Source organism: Eubalaena glacialis, chromosome 8 (assembly GCF_028564815.1).
Source record: "Eubalaena glacialis isolate mEubGla1 chromosome 8, mEubGla1.1.hap2.+ XY, whole genome shotgun sequence".
In the NCBI taxonomy this organism is placed as follows: Eukaryota; Metazoa; Chordata; class Mammalia; order Artiodactyla; family Balaenidae; genus Eubalaena; species Eubalaena glacialis.
This window is the reverse complement of record NC_083723.1, coordinates 109,724,789-109,749,918: the sequence shown is the minus strand read 5'-3', so window position 1 is coordinate 109,749,918 and position 25,130 is coordinate 109,724,789. Positions and strand designations below refer to the sequence as shown.

At 39.7% G+C, this 25,130-nt stretch overlaps 1 protein-coding gene across 2 annotated transcripts in view; it reads right to left on the bottom strand.

Annotated features, from left to right (window-relative positions):
* Nucleotides 1-25,130, bottom strand: part of EXOC4 (exocyst complex component 4) — an 843,793-nt gene that overhangs the window by 122,361 nt on the left and 696,302 nt on the right. For both annotated transcript variants that reach the window (XM_061198739.1, XM_061198740.1), the window contains one exon: nucleotides 9,777-9,955. In XM_061198739.1, coding sequence (XP_061054722.1) covers nucleotides 9,777-9,955 — 179 coding nt within the window. The remainder of the gene's footprint in view (nucleotides 1-9,776; nucleotides 9,956-25,130) is intronic.

Genomic DNA, 25,130 nt, shown 5'->3' with positions numbered 1-25,130 from the left:
CAAATATATACTATAAGCCTCCAAGACTAAGGGAGAAGCATGGGAAAGAGTCTATGAATTAAAAGAAGAACATCGAGGTTTAGAGGGAGACAAAATGCCCATGATCTAGGAGCCCTGTGAGGGTATTCAATGAGAGGAAAGGGGAAAAAAACTAAGAAATGTTTAAAAAGGGGACTAACCCGTGTTATCAGTACTTAAGATGTGCTAAGAAGAAAGGAACATGGGAACCCCATGGGTCAGCCTGAAGCTTAGATGATAATCAGTAGTAACAGTGCAGAGTACATCAATGTGGAGAAGGAGCTGGAGGGGTCCAGATGTTCTTCCTTATAAAGTGAGAGAATTACCAGCATCTCCATTGTTTGTGACAACACAGGTCTCAGAAAATTCCTAAAAACAACCAGGTGAACACCCTGAGCACAGGCGTTTCCCACACGATTCTTTCTTCATTAAAGATAAATTTCAAGCAGCTTATAAGTAACGATAGAGTACAATTGAGACTGAAAATGAACAAAACTGAATCATCATAAAACTGTCGTTTAGTGTTTTCATTCCTACAAAACATATGATTAATTCGGAAACTGGTACAACATGGAAGTATATTTGGACACTTTTCAAAAAAGTGATAAAGGCTCACACAAAAGTAGAAGTTGTGTCAATGAGATAAGATCAAAACAAATTCCAGATTGGACAGTAGGTGGGAAAGCCCTGAACGAGGTATAATTCCAGTGGTAATGTAATTTTCTTAGTAAACAGTATGTTCATGAAACTAACCAATGACAACAAATTTGGAAGTTGTCACCCATTGAGGAAGAGGAATGATAAGAGTGAAACCACAGAATGAGAGTCAGCTGAAGAAAATGACAACGAATAAGACCAAAAAATGATGATGGCAGAGAAAGCCCAACCTCGAAAAGAGGATTCGAGACACTAAGCATGTAGAGTTAGGCTAAGCAAGTGCTGTGGAGGAGCTGTCTGATAACAGTCTACAAATATTTGAAACTTGTAAATACCGGAGCAGGAGAGAAATTACCATACACAGAGTTTTAATCAAAAATAATCAGATGAAATCATGACAGAAAAATTCTGGCTTAATGGTTTGACAAAAGCATATCTGAAACAGGACAATGTCCCAGGAGATCTTGTCTAGGGACATTTTTATTCTCATTTGTGTCAAGGCAGAAAAACAAACAGCCGGGGGGGGGGGGGCGGTCTGCATTATACCTTCCATTTGCCATTAGGGCAGAAAAAGCCCATGATAAAGAGCTCTATTCATATTCAATTCCTATTCCATCTTCTAGAAAATGTTGAATCATAGTTGGCAACGTATAAAGGCCTCCTGGTTGGCGACAAAACCATATACTCGAGGGATGGGGGGTGTACAGACACCTGGACCTTGTCCATCTTTACTTTCAGTGATATAATTGACTTGTAAACACTTCTACATTCATTCAATTGGTTTGGCAATCACAGCCTTTTGTGTTAAGAGAGACACTGATTCCTGTGCCCTTCTCATTTCACTGATTTGAAAAAGGTAAGAGGAAGGTTTTTATTTTTAATCAGATCTGGGGGACAGTTTGGCTAACTAGGAACTGCTAAGCAGAAGTGGGCAGCTGTCCTGACTCTAGTATAGACGCGAATTACAACACTCTGAGCCTGGTGTTCTTGCCTGTAAAACGGGAAGTCATGTTAACCCCAAACTTTTGAGACTAGAACTGGCAAAATAACTATAAAGCATTTCCCAAATATAAGAGCTCTAGAAATTAAAGAAGAAATTCTGGAGGGCTCAAAAATCAGTGGGTCTCCACCTTGGCTGTTCGTTGAAATTGCCTGAGGAGACTTTTGAAAGCAAGGTACTCTGGGCATCTCCCGCAGAGAGTCTGACCGGAAGCTCAATAGGTCATCCTAATATAAGCCAAGGATGAAAACCAGTCCTTTAGGACAGTGGTTCTCAACCTCTGATGTGAATGGTTTGGGGATGCCCAGGCCACACCTTGGAACGATTAAATGAAAATCTCTGGGAGTGGGGCCCAGCATCAGTATTTTTTAAAACTCCCCAACTGATTACAATTGACATGCAGCTAACTTTGAGAATTGCTACTTTAAAAGGACATTTGTCAGGAAATAAGTTTCACTTGTAAATGGGTTTTGGGTCAACACTGCACATTAGAAGGACCTAATGTAAATGGGTTAAAATAAAACTTTATTTTTGGTGAAGAAAAATTCAGATAGCTCTTTTAATCTCAGCATGGCTTTGTCTGAAATTAATATGTTTGTATACGTCTACTAAGGATTGTTTAGCACATGTAGCAACTAAGGAGTAGCTGCAGGCCCAAATTGAGTGGCTCAGGGCAGAAAAAACATCTCCTTCTGTAGGCCTTTCAGACCCACAAGATTATAATCTTTATCAACTGCATAATTGTTTAAGGTGGAGGACGACTATTTTTTTAAGCAGCTATTCAACTTGTCCAAACGCTGGGCTTATAATAGATGCATTCATCATGTTAAAAAATGGCCACTAGAAAGAGAGACAAAAGCAATTTGCGGTGGGAAAGTGGAAAGTCGATCTAGAGTTCAGAAGGAACTGTCTAGAGGGGACTACATGAATTGGAGGCCTAAAAATCAGTCCCAGAACATCACTAGTGATAAGTCACATTGACAGGAGTTATCCTTGATAGATGCGATGAGAATGCTTTTATCTTTGTGGTTTTCCTTCCCCAAACCCACGAGCCCTGTCTAATCATGAAAAGAGATTAGGCAAATCCATACTGAAGGACATTCTGCAAAATATCTGACCAGTATTCCTTTAAACTGTTAAGGTCATCATAAACAAGGAAAGTCTAGGAAACTCTCACAGTCTAAATGAGCCTAAAGAGACAATGACTAAATGTATTATGATATCCTAGAGATGGGATCTTGGAACAGAAAAAGGACATCAGATAAAAACTAAGGAAATCTGAATATAGACCTTAGTTAATAACAATGTATCAGTATTGGTTCATCTGTTGCGACAAATGTAAGATGTTAACAACTGGGAAAACTGGGTATGAGATACCTAGGAATTCTGTACTACCTTTGCAACTTTACTCAAAATCTGGAAGTATTCTAAATTAAAATATTTTCTTAAAAAAATCAATCGCTGGACATATTAACATTCATCAGTGAACTGAGGTGTGGAATTACATTAGTAGCTGGAATCTTTGAGAACTGTGAGGGAAGTGTAATGATTGGACAGCAGCCAGGTTTGAAACAAGCAAAAAAGAAGCCATAGTCATTTCATATTGGTTGACTTGAACATTTCTAAAAATAATTCAATCAAGTAATAAAATTACCAAATTGCAACAGAAGTCATCTGATGGTGTGCAAATCTGCCAATAATATGAAATTACATTCCTGCAGTAGTGAAGCATATGCCCTATCTTGTGCCTATGCTGGGAGAAATAAATGATTCTGAACAAATTATATAAATATAGCATAGGACAGTGTTTATCAGAAGTTGTTCCATAAAAGAAAAGTCCTGTAAGATGCTCTGGGGTGAGAGAATTCCATTGATAAAGAAGTTTGGGAAACACTGCATTGCTGTAATTACTCCGTTGACATAAAAAGACTTTAAAAGTTTTATTGTATGCAGGAACTATATTTAATGTTCTTTAACCTAATGTGTCTCAAGTGTATTTGACCACTAAACTCTTTTCCCTTTAGCATCAATAGAAAAAATTTTGGACAAAGCCAGGCCTAACACATAGTTCTCTGTCAGGGGATTTGGAGACTGAACAAGTGAAGTATTTATCCATGTCTTGATATAACTAGGTGGACATTTCAATTATGTTTCAAAAAGCTAACTGTATGAACTGGCATTATTTTAGAACTTTATCAGTAGCGACCTAAGTGTTGATCTATAGCACAATCCAACAGAACTTTCTGTGATGATGGAAATGTTCTACAACCTTGCTAATACAGTGGTCACTGAACATCTGAAATGTGGCTAGTGTGACTAAGCAAATGAATTTTATATTTCAGTTAATTTTAATTAATTTAAATGTAAATAGCCACACAAGGTTAGTGGCTGCTGCCATAGGAGAGTGCAGTAGCTAGAAGATATTCTGTAACATGATAACAAGACAGGTAGAGTTTCTAACTTTGATAATATTTGTAGAACAAAAAAAGAGGGAGAAAAATTAATAAGATATTTTATTACAACTAAGATGAAATTCAAAAAGGGATATGTGCAATAGTTCCATATATTTAAAGCATAGAAAGTCTGGTTACACACAAGACGATGATCAGAAATGATCACACGTTGACTGTAGGCATTAAAGTGCTTTCATTGAAAAAAAAAAAATATGATGACCTTCCTGGATGGTTTAATAGGAATAGGGTATGAATGGAACTGTTATCACTGCCAGTACTTAACCTTGGTAATGGTCAAGACAATGATGTAGTAGAGAGAAAATTAAAGTGGCAATTTGAGGGCTTGTTTCCATACCAGTTCAGGCAGAGACATGCAGAGTGACCATTCTGAAGCCTTGATTCCTCCATGTGCAAAATATCTGAGTTAGACCAGATGATTTCTAAGATCCCTAGTAATAGTTCTGCTTTAAGAAAGAAGTATAATTTGCACACTTACGTGTCACTGCAGCATTATTCACAATAGCCAAGAGGTAGGTGAAATCTGAATGTCCACTGACAGATGCCTGGATAAAGAAAATGTCGTATATCCATACAACAGAATATTATTCAGCCTTAAAAAAGAAGGAAACCCGGTCATATGCTGTAACACTTTGAGGACATTAGACTACATGAAATAAGCCAGTCACAAAAAGACAAATGCTGCACGCTTCCACTTATAAGGGGGCATCTAAAAGTAGTCAAACTCATAGAAATGGAAAGTGGAAAGTGGTTACCAGGAGTTGGGGGAGAGGTGGAAATAGGGTATTTATTGTTCAGTGGGTACAGAGTTTCAGTTATGTGAGATGAAAAAGTTCCAGAGATCTGTTGCGTAGTAATAAATACAGAGTTCACACGACTCTACTGTACTGCACACTTAAAAACAGTTAAAATGGTATGTTTGATGTTATGTATATCTTACCACAATAAAAAAAAAAAGAAGTATATAAATAACTGCATAACTAATACTGCAATTCATGAACCAATTCCAGGAACCAAAATTATGAGATTTATTTGACCCTGTGGTTTCGCAAAAAAGAGATTACGGTATGACTTTTTATTATCAGTGCACGTGGGCACAGCAAGAACTGCGGTTAACAGGAGCTGAGGGAGCCAGAAGGGGATAAAACTGGTGTTGAAGGAACTTGCAACATGGGCCACATTCACAAAGGCTAACAGTCAAACCACCATCCGAGAGAGTGTAAGCAAACTTGGGCCTGATCTGGGCTCCTACTTCTGCTAGATTTGGTTGCCCTGGACTCAGAGACTGGGTGGGACCCTCAGGCCAAAAGTTTTTATTATCCACAGATGGGCAGGTAGAGACCAGGGAAATGTTTTCAGACACATTAAAGTATTTCACAGAAAAAATATTCAACATGTAATTTCTGAAGAATAGGACAGAAGAAAGAGGTTTAGACTGAAGCAAAGGGACTTTAATAAAAAACAGATGACCTCCTCGATGGTAAGGTTACTTAAAGAGCAGAATATATAATCAAGGAAGTTTTAGATTCTCTAATCCTGGAGATTTTTTTTAACAGAATCCGAGAAAGGAGGTGCCCCCTTGAGGAAGCAAATGCAGTCAAAACAAGCTCTGGAGCCCCCTTCAAGTTCTCTGTACTCTATTTTTAAGGGCAACACATCCTTAAAACAAAAGGATAAAATACAAAAGAAAATCATTAGTGTTCCAATCGAATACACTCTTAATTTTTATCTAGGTCACAATTTGCTGAGAATTTTCTTAACCATAACAGTTAATCTCAGACTTCTCATTTAGGATTGTTACAAACAGCAGATACTACAGATACTATTCTGTGCCTTTACTACAAGGTTGAAATTGTGATCAATGAGAGAAAATATGTATAAACCTAGATCCTGAATGCCCAATGCTACATATGATCCTGCTCAACTTCCTTGCACTGAAAGCATATTTGTTAAAACAGACCCTGAACATAAAGAGATTCTAGAAGTGGGAGTGGGAGACTGAGTCGTGAGCTGGGGGTAAAGAGTCAGAAAACAAGGCATATACAGAGAGAACCTGAGAGACCCATGAGAGGAGGTCAAGTTAGGTCAATCCAAGTCTTCTCTAGGACTGTTTCAGGAGCTCTTGGCAAAAATGCTTTTTTTGTCTGGGATCAAATAATCTTGGGGCTGCTGGTAGCCAAGGATGTTGCCATACGAAAAGGTCTTACCTGAGACGGAAAGCAATAAAGGGAAAACACCAAAAATAGAGAAAGTGGGGGAGAGAGAGCAGGTGTGTAAACATGTCTGTTACATGGTGTTATCTTGTGAACCTCTGGATCCAGCCACACCTGAAGTCTTTTGATTTACCAGTTTTATAAATAGATGCATTCTTTTTCTTTTAATTGGGCTGTGACTTTCAACAGAAAGAGTCTTAAGTAGAACAGGTTTAAGGAAGGCTGAGCAGGGGAATACCAGGAGAAATGGAGCAGGAACCATGGACTGTGAAAGTAAGAGCAGTGTCTTTGGTGTAGTCAGGATCTACATGAGGCGAGGAGACTCTTTTAAATGTAAAGAACATAGAGTGATGCTTAGGCAAATACTAAAAGAGATGGAAAAACTGTCTTTGAAAAAATGGTCAACTCTTATCTCCTGGGCAAGTGGCCAGCCATGCTCTGCCACTAAAATGCAATACTCTCTTCACTATGACATGAAATATTTCAAGTGGAGGAGAATACTGCTATTAATATCTAAAGAGATTTTCTACTATGAAAATAATTTTCTGCAAACTTCCTCCATTCCATTCCATTAGTAGCTTCTTTTTTAAAATAAATAAATTTATTTATTTATTTATTTTTGGCTGTGTTGGGTCTGCGTTTCTGTGCGAGGGCTTTCTCTAGTTGCGGCGAGCGGGGGCCACTCTTCATCGCGGTGCGCGGGCCTCTCACTATCGTGGCCTCTCTTGTTGCGGAGCACAGGCTCCGGACGCGCAGGCTCAGTAGTTGTGGCTCACGGGCCCAGTTCCTCCGCGGCATGTGGGATCTTCCCAGACCAGGGCTCGAACCCGTGTCCCCTGCATTGGCAGGCGGATTCTCAACCACTGCACCACCAGGGAAGCCCGTAGCTTCTTAATTATAATAAAGCATGGCATTTACCATACCAAATAGTTAAAGGATGTGGACAAAAAAAGAAACTTCTACGCTTCTTTTCTTGACTTTTCCCCATCCTGAGTCTCTATGAGTGCTAGACAAAAGGCTGGCATTTTCTTCATGCTATCGAGTCTCCAGACTTGGCAACACCTTTGTTGAGGTAATCATTTGGTTCACTTTTCAAAAGAATAATAAAGAGCTGTCCTTTATTCCCTTTCTAAAGTCACACTGACATGGAGCAATCAAAGTAACCCATTCCCTGCTTTGTTCAAATTATAAACATCAGTGGGCATCTCTCCTGGGAATTCAAAGAATAGACACGTGTGGGTGAGCGAGGCATGTTGTTAGCAAAATAAACCAGTTTTGCTGGATGCTCTGTTTTTACAAAGACAACATAAGTAGTGATTACAGTTCACGTGAGTTTTGTACTGATCGTCAAAATGCTAACAGTCACTTAAATCACTCACTGGCTGGAATAATCACCCTGAAAGGAACTGAGAGGGTACAACCTATAAAACGGAACTGAGCACATGAGCGGTATTAATGGGCATGGTACAAGAGGTCTTTGTCAGAATCACAGAGGTGCTGGAAGACATGAATTAGACATCAGCTGTACTAGGGACTCTCAGTGACGTGAACACAACAGGTAAATGGTGCAATTACAAAGTTGACCATAACTCAGAGAGCATCTTTCTCTTTTTGAGAACAGCTGAAGCCAGGTTAGACTGTGTGAATCACTCAGTGGCTTGCTATGGAGGCTGTGTCCTATTTTGCCTTGTGGAGCTCTTTTAGGATGGACAGAACAGAAATCTAGGAGGCTGTGCTGCCAAAATAAGAGGCTACATTATTAAATATTAGACTTCGATGGCCCACCGAATGAGAGGACTCCTTGCAATCATCACTAACAAACCAACCCAAGCAGCCCTACATTTGCAAGAGTCAAAGGAAACTAGGAAAAGAGGCATCTGGTCCCTTTTCAGAGCTGTTTATTTTGCAACTAGCAAAAGGGAGTCAGCTCTTTCTGACTTTTTTTTTTTTTTTTTTTGGTGGAGTCGGGTGAGTCTGGGAGATAAAATGGCTAATTCTGACTACTACTTGTGACAGGTTCCCTGATGTGAGGTCGTTATAAAGTTGAAAACCTCTCAAGGATACCTACTTAGGCAGAGTCTGCTCAGACCCAATACTGAGTCCAAACTATCCTTAGTAGGTGAATACACTTCTAAGAATAAACATGTACAATTTTATCATCAGCTAAAAGTAATATTTTAAATACTAAAAAGTGCAAAAATAAGAGTATAAATAAAAAGTAATATTTTAAGAAGATTTCTAAAGCAGAATACATAATCTCAGAAGCCCCCTCCTTCCATCTGCTTTCCTCACCCCCTGTTGACCCCCAGGACAGCTACACAATCAGCATGAGATCATAAGTAAGTGAGCATTCAAAGGTCTCCTAAACTGTGCCCGTGGGGCCTGTGTTTCTGGGCATAATTTACTCTGGTTTATTTCATCCACATCTGCTCCCCCTCTGGGCTGGAAATCATGGTTAATCAAGCAATAATAACTTTTCAAGAGACAATGATAAAAAATAACTTTCTTTGAAGTTCACAGTCCAAATAATACAAGCTTTTTCCTTCTAATAATCTTCTAACAGTTCACTCTAATACTAACTTCAGAGCTGATTCCGTTTTCTTTCATGTTCTTGCTGTTATTTTGCTTTTTTCTATCCTGTTTTCTGTCCCTCCATTCATGCATTCAAGTCTCCCATCTCCTTTATTCCTTCTTCATATCATTTTTTCTTTGCCTTTAACTGTTTAACACTTCTGAACTAATGCTTTTAAAAAACATTTGTGCTATACTTATTGAATAAAGTTTATGTGTCCCAAAGTTTTCAAATTATTTTTGAAATAATTGGTCATTGGTCCTTGATAGAAAAAGGTTTCCCATTTTTACTTCAGACCCTATTCCTTAATTTCCTTGAAATGTATAATGAGGTTATCTTTCAGCCATCTCTTTTCCAGAATAAATGTTTTTCTCATTGTCTCTGTTTTCTAGCAACTTGATCACTTCTATTATTCTCTTTTTAGATACTTTTTCATTCATTTTCTATCAGTTAAAATGAAAACATCAACCATGTGCTCAGCTTTGAGCTCTGAGACACAGTTTCTACCCTTGAGAAGTTGTAAGAAGGACAAAATGTATTGCTTTCTGTTCTTGAGACACAGTGGTTCAATCTTAAACAATCCGGTGTTTCTAAGGTTTAACATCAAGCTATGTTAACATGGACCTTTTTGGCTTCCCACGCCCCACATGGGGAAGCTGAGATTACTTCCTTTCACAGAATCACAAAGTACCAGAGGCTCAGCACAAGCAGAATTCTTGCACAGATCTTCCAACAACTCGGACACGTCCCCTCATGGCGATGTGTAGACACACTCGCATTTCAAATGAAAGTATTCAGTCTAGTTCCTCAGCTGTCCCCACAAGAACCACCCTGCTGGTACTTACTCTGGGGTGTAGAAAGACTGGAGAAAGCCGACTTTGTTCGACCTGCTAACCATTCCAAGCTCTCATGCATGTTGGCCAAGGCTTTGAGGTCGCTGACATCACGGAGGATGTCCTGTGGAGGGATTAATTTATCACCCAGGTTCCCAATAAGAACTTCTGACTCCTTGCCAAAGGCTGCTCTGCAAAACAAATCAGAAACACACTTTACTTATAGCATGGAAAAGATAGGGGTGGACAAGACATTCTAAGGCATGTCTAGCAAAATGGTTGTTATCGTCACTATATTACAGCATGCTATTTTCCCTAGGTTTAATTTTGTGAGAACATTATCTTATACATAAACTGGCTTAAAATTACTCTTGTAGGAGAAAGAGTTCGTGGAAGAAGAATGAAGTGACTCTGATGCTTGTACCTTCAACCAGAATGGGCCTGACCTATACAGTGATGGTCCCTGGGGATGGCTTTGATGCCTGCTCTTTTGTAGGTTTTTCCCTTACCTCTTCTGCTATGGAAGTTGAAGAACAGCTTAGAGTGTTAAGTATATACATGGTTTGAAGGTGATTATAATATATAAAACAAACACATTCACCTGGCAGCTTGAAAATCTTTTAAGCTGTTCAAAAGCAGAGGGCCCAGCCTCTGTGAGAAAGCAGATTATAGTTGAGATGGATGACAGGCCTCATTCATCCATTTATTCATTCATTCATTTACTGGTTCTAACAAGGATCTGAGGCAAGGAAGCTACACAGCGTTAAGGCATTCATTATTCGGACAGAGAAACGAGTACGAATCAATGAGGGATCATTTTACTGGCTGAAAAAACATAATCAAGTGGATTTCACATACAGTCCAGTGTCTTCATAATGTTTTTGTGTTGGGGGGCTTGAAAAATCACGTTATGTGGGGTTAGAGAAGAATGACACTGGAAGGAATCCTATAGACCATATGGCACAGCGAAGGCACAGATGGAGAAATGGAGGCTGATGTTCTGCCTACATGACACACAAGAACTACCCCATAGTTCTCTTTCTTTCAAAAACAGGGCTGGTGGGCTTCCCTGGTGGCGCAGTGGTTGAGAATCTGCCTGCCAATGCAGGGGACACGGGTTCGAGCCCTGGTCCGGGAAGATCCCATATGCCGCGGAGCAACTAAGCCCGTGAGCCACAATTACTGAGCCTGCGCATCTGGAGCCTGTGCTCCGCAACAAGAGAGGCCGCGATAATGAGAGGCCCGCGCACCGCGATGAAGAGTGGCCCCCGCTCGCCGCAACTAGAGAAAGCCCTTGCACAGAAACGAAGACCCAACACAGCCATAAATAATAAATAAATAAATTAAAAACAAAAAAAAACAAAAAAAAAACAGGGCTGGAATGATACAAGATGACTGAAGATGTTAGGGAGAAAAATCATGTCTTTTCAGGAAAGTTATACAGAGGCGGGTAAGCAGAGATGATGCTGCCGGAAGGTAGAACAGGTAGCTGAACAGTTTTCTGTAAGTCCCAAAACTTTTAAAACTCACAACACCTTAAGTTAATAGAAGCAAGGGCGTTATTTCAATAGAACAAACCAAACTAAGTTTCAAGCAAGCAGTGATTATTAGCAGCTGACACATAGAACGATGCTTAATTGACACACAGGCATTTAGTGCTCAGCACTACAGCAGACACTCAAGGTTGAAAGAGGTTAACTGCTCTGAATTAAATGCCTATTCAATTATTATTAAATGCTACCAAGTAGTGACTCACGATAAGGCTTCTTGCTTCAACAGAGGGTAACATTTTTTATGGGAAACTCACGATTGAGTTGGTTAAGTTGTGGCTACGAAGGCAATAACAGTGCAGTGGACAGAGCATGGGAACCCCGGGTGTGCAAACAAACCTTATTCGGGGGTCCTGTAATAGGGCTTGGGTGGGGCCTGAAAATCTACATTTCTGACGAGTTTCAGTCTCCTTACCGGGGAAGCATGCTTTCTTTGAATAATAAGGGTTAGAGCACAGGCTTCTAAGTCAGGCAGACCTGGGTCTGAATCCTAAATCTGCCACTCACTCACTGTGTGATGCTGCTTAACTGCCGCGAGCACTGTTAGCTAGGGGTAATAGTACCGACCTCATATGAAATAATGTCAGATGTAGATGAGGTGATTTAAAGATCTTTACCAGGAAAATTTCCATTATTACAAAAGTAGAGAGAAGAGTATATAAACAATAACAAACTTCCATATAGCCATTGCTCAGCTTCAATTATTAGCAACTCATGGTGAGTATGATTTCATTTATCCATATCTACTCCCCATCCCCCTTGGAGGATTTTGAAGCAAACCATTCAGGTGATGTGAAGTGCATAACACAGTGCATGGAACTGGGTAAAAGCTAGTAAGTTGTAGTTATTATTATTCTCAGGTCTGCTGAGATGGCTGGTTTATTTAGCATCAACCCAGGGTATGCTGTGACAAATAAATTGAAATAGATGAGTGATGAGAAGTAAATAAATTAGATCGCAAGGGCTAGTTTTACAAATGGAACATCATAGCAAATGTCACTGTGTCTCGGAGTCCAGACTTCTCAGAAGCTTTAAGAGGTAAGTCATTGTGACAGAAACCACCAGTTGCCTACCCGGTAGTCATGTTCCCACGCCTTCTCAGTCAAAGGACCTTGATATGGCTGTGGTAAGCAAGGTACCCAATGTAAAAACAAAATCAACCAAACCAAAAACCCTGCTCAATTTCCCAGCCCCTCTTGTTGATGTGGTGGTCAATGAGATGTAAACTGGAATCAGGAAATGGGCTTCCGAGAAAGTTCTTCCAAGCAGTCTTAGTTGGCAGGGACCTCTTTTGCCTTCCCCTTTCTAGAATTCAGCCAAGGTAAGTGAAGCTGTGGTAGCTCTTCTTCAAATACCAGGTGACCTTGAATATGAATATCATGCTGAGAATAATGGCGCCAAAGACAGGAGGGCATGGGGGCACGGACGACATCATGGAACTGCCACACGGCCCCAGAGGATACATTTCTGGGCTTCATGTTATAGGAGAGAAAATGAAACCTTATTTGTTTAAGCCACTGCTATTCCAAGTTTCTGCTAGTAAGCAGCGAAATGTAATTTCAACTGACACAATTATCTAATTAGCATAAGTGATGTCATCTTCAGAAAACTTTCTCTGAATTTAGATATCCCTAAAATTGAGTTACTGGGGAAAGCAAAACAATATCTCTTCCATGATTTGAGCCCAGCAGACAGTTATAGTATCATCCCCTTGGCTATCACTCAGTCAAGTTGTAAATATTTAGTTTTCTTAATCTGTCCTTATATATCAACTCTCCCAGCCCCTTAATCATCTTTGATAGCTGTAACACAAAAAACGCCTGTGAGCTGGGTGGCTAAAAAGCAACAAGGGAGGCAAACTGCCTTTGAAAACCAGGCTTGGAGCCATTTTTACGCATGTAGGTGTAACCCTGGGTGGAAAGTGACAATCAAGACAAATGTATTTATGTAGCAGTCTAATCTACTTATGCGGGATCTCTGGGGCCCAAGCATGTCTGCCGCGTGCTGCCAGCACTAGACGTCTATCCCATTCCCCTTTGGCTCACAGAGATTTGCTTAACTTCCTCCGACGGGAAAGCAATAGACGGAGAAAAATACAAACTGCCTCGTGTTGAATACATAGTAGACATCTCATTTGACAGGAATCCATAATCACCCCCTAAAAACCTGGAGAGAGCACCAGAGCCATGACATGGAGAATAAATGATTGACAGCTATAACCATTTCACACGAAAAACCATTCCTTCGAGGATTTGTGTATGTCAAAGAGTTTGGTGGACGGGTTTTATGTGTTACAATAACCTTAAGGGGATGGCTCTAGCTGCTCAACTACAGATTTTTTCCTAAACCCTCTAATTTATTAAATAAATTATGGCATATCCACACTGTGGAGAACTATGCAGTCATTAGAAATTACATAGTAGAAAATATTTGATACCATAGAAAAAATGTTTGATATAGTTTATTTTTAGCCATAATATGAAGTTGAGTAAAAATAACCTGTAGGCACTCTATATTTAAAAAGAACATAATTATATATCTATATGAACTGAAAAAAGATTGGATATCTATATACCAAAATGTTAATTGTGTGACTGGATCATGCTTTGTGTTTCTCTGTATTTTCTATACTTTCTCCAATGAACATGTTTACCTTATGAGTAAAAACAAAAACCTAAAAGCCCTACCACAAATGAGAAAACCTTTCAGATGGACGCATCAAGCATTTTAACCTGGAAAATTGGAGGACATGGGTATTACAGTTACTTGAGCCAAACTGGAGGCAACGGTTGGTTGGTCTAAAAGCTGGTTTGGACCGTGGCTTCAGCCTTGCTCAAGATGCAGTCAGAAGGGAACTCTCCTACACTGTTGGTGGGAATGTAAATTGGTGCAGCCACTATGGAGAACAGTTTGGAGGTTCCTTAAAAAACTAAAAATAGAGTTACCATAAGATCCAGCAATCTCACTCCTGGGCATACATCCAGACAAAACTATAATTTGAAAAGGTACATGTACCCCAATGCTCATAGCAGCACTATTTACAATAGCCAAGACATGGAAGCAACCTAAATGTCCACTGACAGATGAATGGATGAAGAAGATATGGTGTGTGTGTGTGTGTGTGTACACACAATGGAATACTACCTAGACATCAAAAAGAATGAAATAATGCCATTAGCAGCAACATGGATGGACCTAGAGATTATCATACTAAGTGAAGTAAGTCAGACAGAGAAAGACAAATATCATATGATATTATTTATATGTGGAATCTAAAAAAATGATACAAATGAACTTATTTACAAAACAGAAATAGACTCACAGACATAGAAGACAAACTTATGGTTAACAACGGGGGAAGGGGGGTAGGGATAAATTAGGAATTTGGGATTAACAGACACATACTACTATACATAAAATAGATAAACAAGGACCTACTCTATAGCACATGGAACTATATTCAATATCTTGTAATAACCTATAATGGAAAAGAATCTGAAAAAGAATAGATATATATGTATTTGTATAGTCGAATCACTTTGCTGTACACCTGAAACACTGTAAATCAACTATACTTCAATTTTTAAAAAATGTTCTCAAAAAAACCAAAGAAACAGATGGCAGCCAGTGTCCACTGTGGAGGTCTCATGTCTAGAACGACTACCCCCCAGCGTCTGGGTTAGTACTGTTTCTTCTTTGTAGATCTGAATTTTTACTTAGCCTTCATCTTCTGCTTATTATGAAAGCGCATTATTGAATGAAGACATTCAATATGTTTATGTGAAATGGGCAGCAGAATAATCATTATCTGGAGAAGGTGAAATAAGAGGCATTCAGTCATGGCCTAAAGATTGTCTGATATACCCAGGAACAGACATCAGAACCCAAAACTTGTATGCTTCAGGCACTGAACCTATGTGAGAAGTCACCTTTATTATCAGTAGGCCAGCATGCTCACGTAGAAGCCTAAAACACTGAAGGAGTGTGTTAAACCTGTTAAGTTTAATTTTACCACACAATTATAATCTTTAAAGAGCTTGAATCTGACAAGAAATCATTTAAGAGAACTTTGCCAAGAGTGTAAAACCTGTTTAATTTAATTTTACCACACAATTTATAATCTTTAAAGAGGTCGATCTGACAATTCATTTAAGAGAAGTTTGCCAAAGATGTGAAAATTGTCTCCATTTAGTGTTTAAATCATTCTGTTATCCCCTGAGATCTTAGGAAGGAAAAAAAAAAAGTGCACTTTCAACAGACTAAATGCACTTATGAAAGAAACATCACAAATAGTTTCAAAGTGACTGATTTGCAGATCTGGGCTACATTTGACCACATAACATACATGCTCAGACCCTGTCCCACTCCCCAAATCTTCTACTACTATTTCCCATTGCTGTCCCGCTGTAAGATAACTGCCCCAAGAGCCAGGAAACGCTGTCCAAAGGGCAGTCCCCTATGATCCAGAACAGAGCAGGGGAAAGACACGGGCTGGCTCAGGTGGAGAAGCAGATGACCAGACGCCTTGCGTCCTGGAGGGGGCAGTGCTGTACCCACTCTGAGAACGGAATTGCTTTCCTTGCCTGAAATGTTTCGATCCAAATGTTTCGGCACCACTATCAGGAGATTTATTCAAGCTCTTATTCGCAATCATGGTGTGCTATTCAACAATGTTGCTGGCCAAGAAACTTACTGGGTGAAATGGCTGATGCAGGATTCAGCTATGGTCCAGTTGGGAGACAACATGTACAAGACTGGAGTGCTGGGGTACTTTGACTCCAGAGACCAATATACAGTGCTGTTATTTATTTATTTGTTTTTCCAATAACAAGAAAGTATAGGTCTGGGAATCCAAGGATTAGAAGTAGGAATGGTCCCTCTTCTCATTATTAAAACTACTCACGGGGGCTTCCCCGGTGGCGCAGTGGTTGAGAGTCTGCCTGCCAATGCAGGGGACACGGGTTCGAGCCCTGGTCTGGGAGGATCCCACATGCCGCGGAGCAACTAGGCCCATGAGCCACAATTACTGAGCCTGCACGTCTGGAGCCTGTGCTCCGCAACAAGAGAGGCCGCGATAGTGAGAGGCCCGCGCACCGCGATGAAGAGCGGCCCCCGCTTGCCGCAACTGGAGGAAGCCCTCGCACAGAAACGAAGACCCAACACAGCCAAAAATAAATAAATAAATAAATTAATTAATTAAAAAAAAAACCAAACTACTCATGGAGGTTCTGCTCCTGTTCCCACAACTTTGGTCTAGAGGCACTCAGGAAGGAATGCTTCCACCAGAAAATACAACAATGACTAAATTATATGGGTAAGAGAGACTGTCCACCAGCTATTTTGGGCTTCTCACACTACTGAACCAACAGGCAGAGAAAGGGGTAGGTTTGATGCCTGGAAGGACTGACCTCAATTGCCAAGGGCAAAGTGAGTTGCTTCTATGCAGTAAAGGCAGAGAGGACTACGTCGGATTCACTGGAACCCCTTTTAGTATTTCCAGGTCCATAGTAACAGTCATGGAAAAAAACCCATAGCAGCCGACTAAAGGCAGAACTGCCAAGAACTCAGCCTTTTTCAGGAACAAAGGCTCAGTTCAACACAAATAGGTAAAACACTCTGAGTGGCTGAGCGCTGGCAGAGGGCAAGGGCAACATGGGATGGATGGTAGAAGAAGAAAGTAATAAATGTCACCAATTAGAGAAATGTGACCAGTTATAGAAATAGAGGCTGCAGCAGCCCTGCATTTTTATGCATATACTAATCAAGGGTTTCTTTTTGTTTTCCACTTCCTTATTTTTTTTTTAAATTGAAGTATAGTTGATTACCAATATGTGTTAGTTTCAGGTGTACAGCAAAGTGTTCAGTTGTACATATATATATATATATTCTTTTTCAGAATATTTTCCATTATAAGTTATTACAAGATATTGAATATAGTTCCGTCCTTATTGTTTATTTTATATATAGTAGTGTGTATCTGTTAATCCCAAACTCCTAATTTTTGTGGCACAATATACATAAAACTTACCATTTGAATAATTTCTAAGTGTACAGTTTAACGGCATTAAGTACATTCACAATGTTGTACAACCAACATCACTATTTCTAGAACTTTTCCATCTTCCAGAGAGAAGCTCTGTACTCATTAAAGAGTAACTTCCCATTCCCTCCTCCTCCCAGTCCCTGGTAACCACTATTCTATAGTTTGCCTCTATGAATTTGCCTATTCCAGGTACCTCATATAAGTGGAATCATATATGTCCCTTTGTGTCTGGCTTATTTCACTTATAATATTTTCAAAGTTCACCTGTGTTATAGTATGTATCAGAATTTCATTCCTTTTTAAGGCTGTGTATTTCATTGTGTGTACATACCACATATTGCTTATCCTTTCATCTGTGGATGGACATCTGAATTGTTTCCACCTTTTGGCTATTGTGAATAATGCTTCTATGAACATTGATGCACAAGTATCAGTTTGAATCTCTGCTTTCAATTCTTTTGGGTATATACAGAGAAATGGAATTGCTGGCTTATATGGTAATTCTATGTTTAACATTTTGAGGAACCACCAAACTGTTTTCCAGAGCAGCTGCATCATTTTACATTTCTACCAGCAATGCACATGGGTTCCAACTCCTCCACATCCTCATCAAAATCTACTATTTTCCGTTTTATTTTTAATTTTATTTTTAAAAATAATAGTCATCCTAATGGGTGTGAGGTGCTATTTCTTCTACTATTTTACATGAGGAGCTGGTAGTATTAACTTTCCATTCTAGTTCAGAGGTCACCATATATGAGGAATCACATCTGCCTTGACATGGGACTGCAGAGATCCTAGACTTGAGATGAATTCAATGATGGATGAGGCTGACTCACCCTTGTTGGGGAGAGAGGGAGAATTCCTTTAAATGATGAGTAGTTACCTTGAATTGGGCAGAAGTACCAAGTTTTAATGGATACAGAATAAAAAAGGGGTGAACCCTGAAAGTCCAGGCTTGTTCGCCCTAAGATCCATTCCTCACCTTTGCTGTGATCTGTATCAGGGGGAGGCAGGGGTTGACTCCTGCCAGCTATTTTCCAGGTTCTCAGCTGGGTACTGACAATGGGAGGCCCTGATGGGAAACTGAAGGCTAAAGGGAAAGGAGAAGAAGTCAGGGCATTGCTATTCCTCTCCCTCCCACTCTGCCTTGGGTCGTATCTCCAATAGCAGACACATCTCCTTTTTGGCTCTAGCTCCTACCATGCCCCAAATTCCTTTGGGTACCTTTGTGCTCCAGTAAATGGCTCTTCCCTTTGGAAAGAGCTAAAGGGAGGCAGTGGCTCCTTGCTGTTGCTAATCTACAGGTTCTCCTAATGTCCTGTTTGACACTCAGATCCTCATTCACCTGTAATAACCAATTCCCTACATTTAATTCCCACTTGAAGGAATTTATGGGAATACTTGGAAGTGGTTTCTGTTTTCTGGATCAGACCTTGACTTATACTAGACCTAATAAGATGTCTGACCATATTCACTGCAGCTGGAACTTGATTAAATTCTTTGGCATGGGATTAATTAGTTCTGTTGTATAGACAGAGAAACTGAGACATGTTAAGGTAACCTGTAAAGACCAGTTAGCCATTATCTGTCAGAGCTTAAACTGATGAAGGTTATAAAAGGGTGAGGTCACCTACCTAGATTCCTAATAATACCGAGTGATTCTTACGAGATGTGACAATGACACTTCCATCTATCGCTCCTGCTTTTTACAACTGCTTAATCTTCAACACTTTCAAAACTTGTCTAATTTGTCTGTGTCAAAAATAATGGAGGTGGTACCATTCTGATGGTTTCTTTAAACAGGTTTTTAAAAACTTTTTCTAAAATGATCTTGGCTAAACCCTCGTAAATAAAAAGAAATAAAATAGTCCAGTTACCTTGATTACAATATTATTTTTTTCTTCCTAGAAACTGCTAAACCTCATCACTAAGTCTATCCTTCAATAGTTTTCATCACACACAATCATGTGAGTAGCTATTTTTCATACTTAATAAGTAATTTCTCCTCTTCAGAAATTTGTCTCCTCCTTCAATAATCACAATCAAAGATTTTTCATTTGCTTTCTTTGCCTACTGTCTGTCCATGATTTAGAAACTTGCAATACTCTTAATATACTTGCCATATATATATATTGCAGGGGAACTGGGGTTTCTACTCACTCAGAGATGTCAGCCAAAGAAATTAATCATGACTATTATTAAGGTGTGTTGGGGGGTGACCACCAGCTTGTCGCCTTGTGCTTTTAAATCACCTTGTTCACTGGGACAGGCATAAAGCACTAGACTTTTGGATTTACAGTGTTCTGGCACTGAGAAGGATCTTGGTAGTTAGTCTAAACCAGTAGCTATAACCCTGGCTAGACATTAAAAACTTAACTAGAGAAGTTTAAACAAAATGCCTGATGACAAACTCGACCTGCCAAAATTCAACTTTAATTGGCATGGGTGGGGCTCGGTCACGGGCATTTTTTAAAATAATAGCTTTACTGAGATAGAATTCATATACCATAAAATTTACCCACTTAGCATGTGCAGTTCAATGGTTGGTTTTTAGTACAGTCAGAGAGTCACACAATCACACAATTAACTTAGAACATTTTTATCTCCTCCAAAAAGAAACCCTGCACCTGTTAGACTTCCCATTTATCCTCAACCCCAGCCCTAGGTCACCACTAATCTACTTTCTGTCTCTATAGATTTCCCTATTCTGGACATTCATATATAATTCCTATTAATATAAATGGAATCACACAATATGTCATCTTTTGTGACTGGCTTCTTTTACTTAACATGGTTTCAAGGTTCATCCGTGTTCATGCATACAGCAGTACTTCCTCTATTACCAAATAGTGTCGCACTGGATATATCATGGATCTATCCCATTTTGTTTATCTGTTCATCACTTGGTGGAGAGTTGGGTTGTTTCCATTTGTTGGCTATTATAAATAATGCTGCTATGAACATTCACATCTAAATTTTTGTGTGGATGTATGTTTTCATTTCTCTTGGGTATATATACCGAGAAATGGAATTGCTGGGTCATATATGGTAACTCTAACCCTTTGAGAATATGTCAGACTGTTTTCTAAAGTGGGTGCATCATTTTTACATTTCCACCAGTAGTACACGAGGGTTCCAATTTCTTCACATCCTTGCCAACACTTGTGATTACCCATCTTTTAAAATTATAGTCAGCTTAGTGGATGTGAAGTAGTGTCTCGTGGTTTTGATCTTCATTTCCTTGATGGCTAGTGATACCGAGCATCTATTCATGTGCTTACTGACGATTTGTATACCTTCTTTAGAGCAGCTGCAATTCTGACGCTTTGATCATTTTTTTTTTAAATTAATTAATTTATTTATTTGGCTGCGCCGGGTCTTAGTTGCGGCACGCAGGCTCTTTGTCGTGGTGCATGGGCTCTAGAGCACGTGAGCTCAGTAGTTGCGGCGCACAGTCTTAGTTGCCCTGTGGCACGTGGGATCTTAGTTCCCCAACCAGGGATCGAACCCGCGTCCCTTGCATTGGAAGGCGGATTCTTAACCATTGGACCACCAGGGAATTCCCTTTGATCATTTTTTAATTGGGTTATCTACCTATTATTGAGCCATACATTCTTTAGCAGATATTTATTAGGAATCCACCATTACCCAGGCCCTGTCCTAGTTCCCCTGGGGGGTTCAAAGTCCACTAGAATGATTTTGTAATTTGCTAATATGCCATGACCCACAGTTTGAAAAATGCTGTGTTAAAGTCTGGCTCTGTGAATGTGTTCCTTGATTGTGTCTCCCAAAGATGGCGAACTTCTATCAAGCATTTTATAGAGAAACCCCCCACCTTTCCAATGGGGAAATCTGGCAGTCACTACCTTAAACAAAAAGTCAAGCTTGGCATTGCCAGTAGCAGCACAGCCAGACTTTATATGAAGTGACATAGTGGGAAGCACAAAACACCACCTACATGGGTATTCTTGACAGATATGTTCAGTCTGGATATAATCACAAAGAAACTTTTAGCTAAATTCAGATCTCTACTTGGTAACTGGCCTAGACTCTTTATCAAAGGATTCCATGTCATGAAAAAGAGAGGGAGCTGATGAGGCTGTTATAGATTAGTGGAAACCAAAGAGACATATTATAATGTGTAAACCTTGATTGGATCCATGACACTTTTTTGGTAATTGGGGAAATTTGACTATAGACTGTATGCTGGATAAACTTTGAATGAAGGCTCGTTTTGTTACGTGTGGTGTGGTAGCCAGAACAATGGCCCTTCAAAGATGTCTATACCCTCATCTTGGGAACCTATGATTATGTTACTTTATAAGGCAAAAATGATTTTGCAGATATGATTAGTTAAGGACATTGAGATGGGGGTATTATCCTGGATTATCTGGGTGGACCAAATCTAATCACAAAGTGAAGAAGCTTTCCTACCTGTGGTCAGGGAGAGAGATGTGATGATGGAAGAAGGCTCAGAGAGAGGCTAGGTTGCTGGCTTTGAAGATGGAGGAGGAGGTCACAGACCAGAGCATGAGGTTGGCCTCCAGAAGCTGGAAAGGCAAGGAAATGGATTTTCCCCTAGAACCTCCAGGAAGGAATGAAACCCTGCAGACACCTTGATCTTAGCCCATTGAGACTTGTATTGGACTTCTCGCCTACAGAACTGTAAGAAAATGAATCCGTATTGTCTTAAGCCACTGGTAATCTGTTACGGCAGCAACATAAAGCACATGGTAATAATGCGGGTGAGTAGGAGAATGCCCTTGTTCTTGGGAGAGTCATGCTAAGAATTTAAAAGTAAAAAGTCATGATATCTTTAGCCTACTTTTAGATGATTTGGCAAGAGGGAAGTGTGTCTATATATTTGGAGAGGAAACTGAGAGGGGATGGCAAGATGTTAACAGTCAGTAAATCTAAGTCAGGGTATATATGCAGTTATTGGACTGTTATTTCAACTTTTCTATGGGTTTAAAACTTTCCAAATTAAAACAAGTTTAAGTTTAGGGGAAAAAAATCAGAAATGAGAAATAGATGGAAAACTGATGCACGTTTCAAAATCAGTATCTCCCGTGCCCAGAATAGTTCCTAGAACAGCATCTCCTAGGAATTGCTTCCTAACTGGATCTCTTGACAGTACTCTTTAAGTTTCTTCCCAGTGTGTTGAGTTTTGGGAAACAAAGGTTTTGTACGAGGTACAACATAACTTGTATGGTGAGAATTTAATGCACTAAATTAAAAACATAAACAATATTACTAAAACAGTCAGAGCTCTTGCAAACTGTTCACTCTGTTCTCCTTTCAGATCTGGAGAGAGAAAATTCAGCATGACAGCCAGTTATGTTCTGACATGTTCAATCCACGTAGGCATAAACGCAGAATTTCTTCTGTCATTTCATCTTTCTGTCCTTGTATAGGAATTCTGGAGTAGTTTATGTGCTATATTCTCATGGGTGAGCACAGAAAAACTATCATGCTCAAATAAGTCTCTTCTAGAAAAGAAAGGCTAGAGGTTTACCAAGGTGATGGCAGGGCAAAGGTCTAGAGACTGAAGCTCAGGCACCATTCTGCTACAGGCAGTTTTACCTCTACCTGGGTTCGCTGCCTGACAGACAGACAGAAAAACATCACCCTTTTTATCAAAAGTCTGTATAGGCTGGGCTGGTGGCAAAACATCAAGGTTCAAACAGTGAGCCTCCAATTAAAGGCCAAGATTTTAATCACAGGTCAACAGAAGATGACTAGGTGATAAGTTCAAATACTACATTACAGGAGATTCATTATGTAGAAAAAACAACCCTGTTCCTATTTGACTCAGAACTGCGTAAGTCATTTGACAAGAAATTCTTTAAATTTTCTCTACAATCATAGTTTTAATTTAAGTTGCCATTTTTCTTCCTGGGAAGCATAACTTTTGTCCCTTTGCCTGTATTAGTAGCAACATACTCTATACATTAAACAGTTAGCCTTTTTATTTGACTAATTTCCAATCATTAATGTAAAATTACAGCTCAGACTGTAACAGGTAAAGGTAAACAGTTAAGTATCTTCACCTTGCTATGAACTGAGATGTAGTCCCCCAAATTCATATGTTGAGGCTTCCAACCCCAAAGTGACGGTATTTAGAGATGGGATCTTTCGGAGGTAATTAAGTCATGATGAAGGTGGAGCTCTCATGATGGGATCAGTACCCTTATAAGAAGAAACCTGAGAGAAATCTCTTGTTCTCTCCTTGACCTGTGAGTTCACAGCAAGTAAACAGGCCTCTGCAAGCCCAGAAGAGAGCCTTTATTGGGAAATGAATTGACCAGCACCTTGATCTTGGACTTCCCAGCCTCTAGGACAGTGAGAAATAAATTTCTGTTGTGTAAAGCACCCAGTTCAGGGTATTTTGATAAGGCAGCCCGAGCAAACTAATACACACCCTATACTCTAAGATTCCTTCTATGCTATCCTTACTCTTATTTAACTCCTTTACTTGTATATCAAGTAGTACATGAGTACAGACATACAGTCACCAAGCATTTATTGAGCGACTGTTGTGTGTCTCACTCTAGGCCTGACATTCAACAACAAAATTCTAAAGCAATGATGTTAGAAGCATGCTTGTCATTAACCTTACTCCTCTGATAGTGCTGAATCCTGATCTGATCAAGGACCCTGGTTTCAAAAGCCTTTACAGGCACTTTCTGCTTTTATGACGATGTTTTTCTGGAAAACAATAATCATCAAGGAATTGACCAAGTTTTCTTATCAAAACAGCTTTATAATTGAAAGTTGTGATTCTGAGATATCAAATAAATGATGAATGTTTACCAAAAATATGCCAAAAATGTAAACATACTAAAACCAGAACCCTTAGTAGCTAAAAAAATAGAAAAATTATATTCAAAATTCTACAAAATGGACAGAATGTACTAAGTGTACTGATTATATAAAGGGCTCCAACCTATTCTAAAGTGTAAATACACAACATAAAAACACAACTTTACTAGACATAAAATATGACCTAATATGTTAGTTAAAGCGTGTGTGTGGGTGTGCATGCACACGCACACACACTCACAAAACCAGCCTAGAAGTTTGAGAATCAAAGGTTGTCATTTACACAAGGGCTTAATCTCCAAAATATACAAACAGCTAATACAACTCAATAACAAAAAAACAAACAACCCAATTGAAAAATGGGCAGAAGACCTAAATAGACATTTCACCAAAGAAGACATCCAGATGGCCAATAGGCACATGAAAAGATGTTCAACATCACTGATTATTAGAGAAATGCAAATCAAAACTACAATGAGGTACCACCTCACACCAGTCAGAATGGCCATCATTAAAAAGTCTATAGGGGCTTCCCTGGTGGCGCAGTGGTTGAGAGTCTGCCTGCCGATGCAGGGGACACGGGTTCGAGCCCTGGTCTGGGAAGATCCCACATGCTGCGGAGCAACTAAGCCCGTGAGCCACAACTACTGAGCCTGCGCGTCTGGAGCCCGTGTTCCGCAACGGGAGAGGCTGCGACAGTGAGAGGCCCACGCACCGCGATGAAGAGTGGCCCCCGCTCGCCGCAACTGGAGAAAGTCCTCGCACAGAAACGAAGACCCAACACAGCCAAAAATAAATTAAAAAAAAAAAAAAAAAGAAGTCTACAAATAACAAATGCTGGAGAGGGTGTGGAGAAAAGGGAACCCTCCTACATTGTACATTGGTGGGAATGTAAGTTGGTACAGCCACTATGGAGAACAGTATGGAGGTTCCTCAGAAAACTAAAAA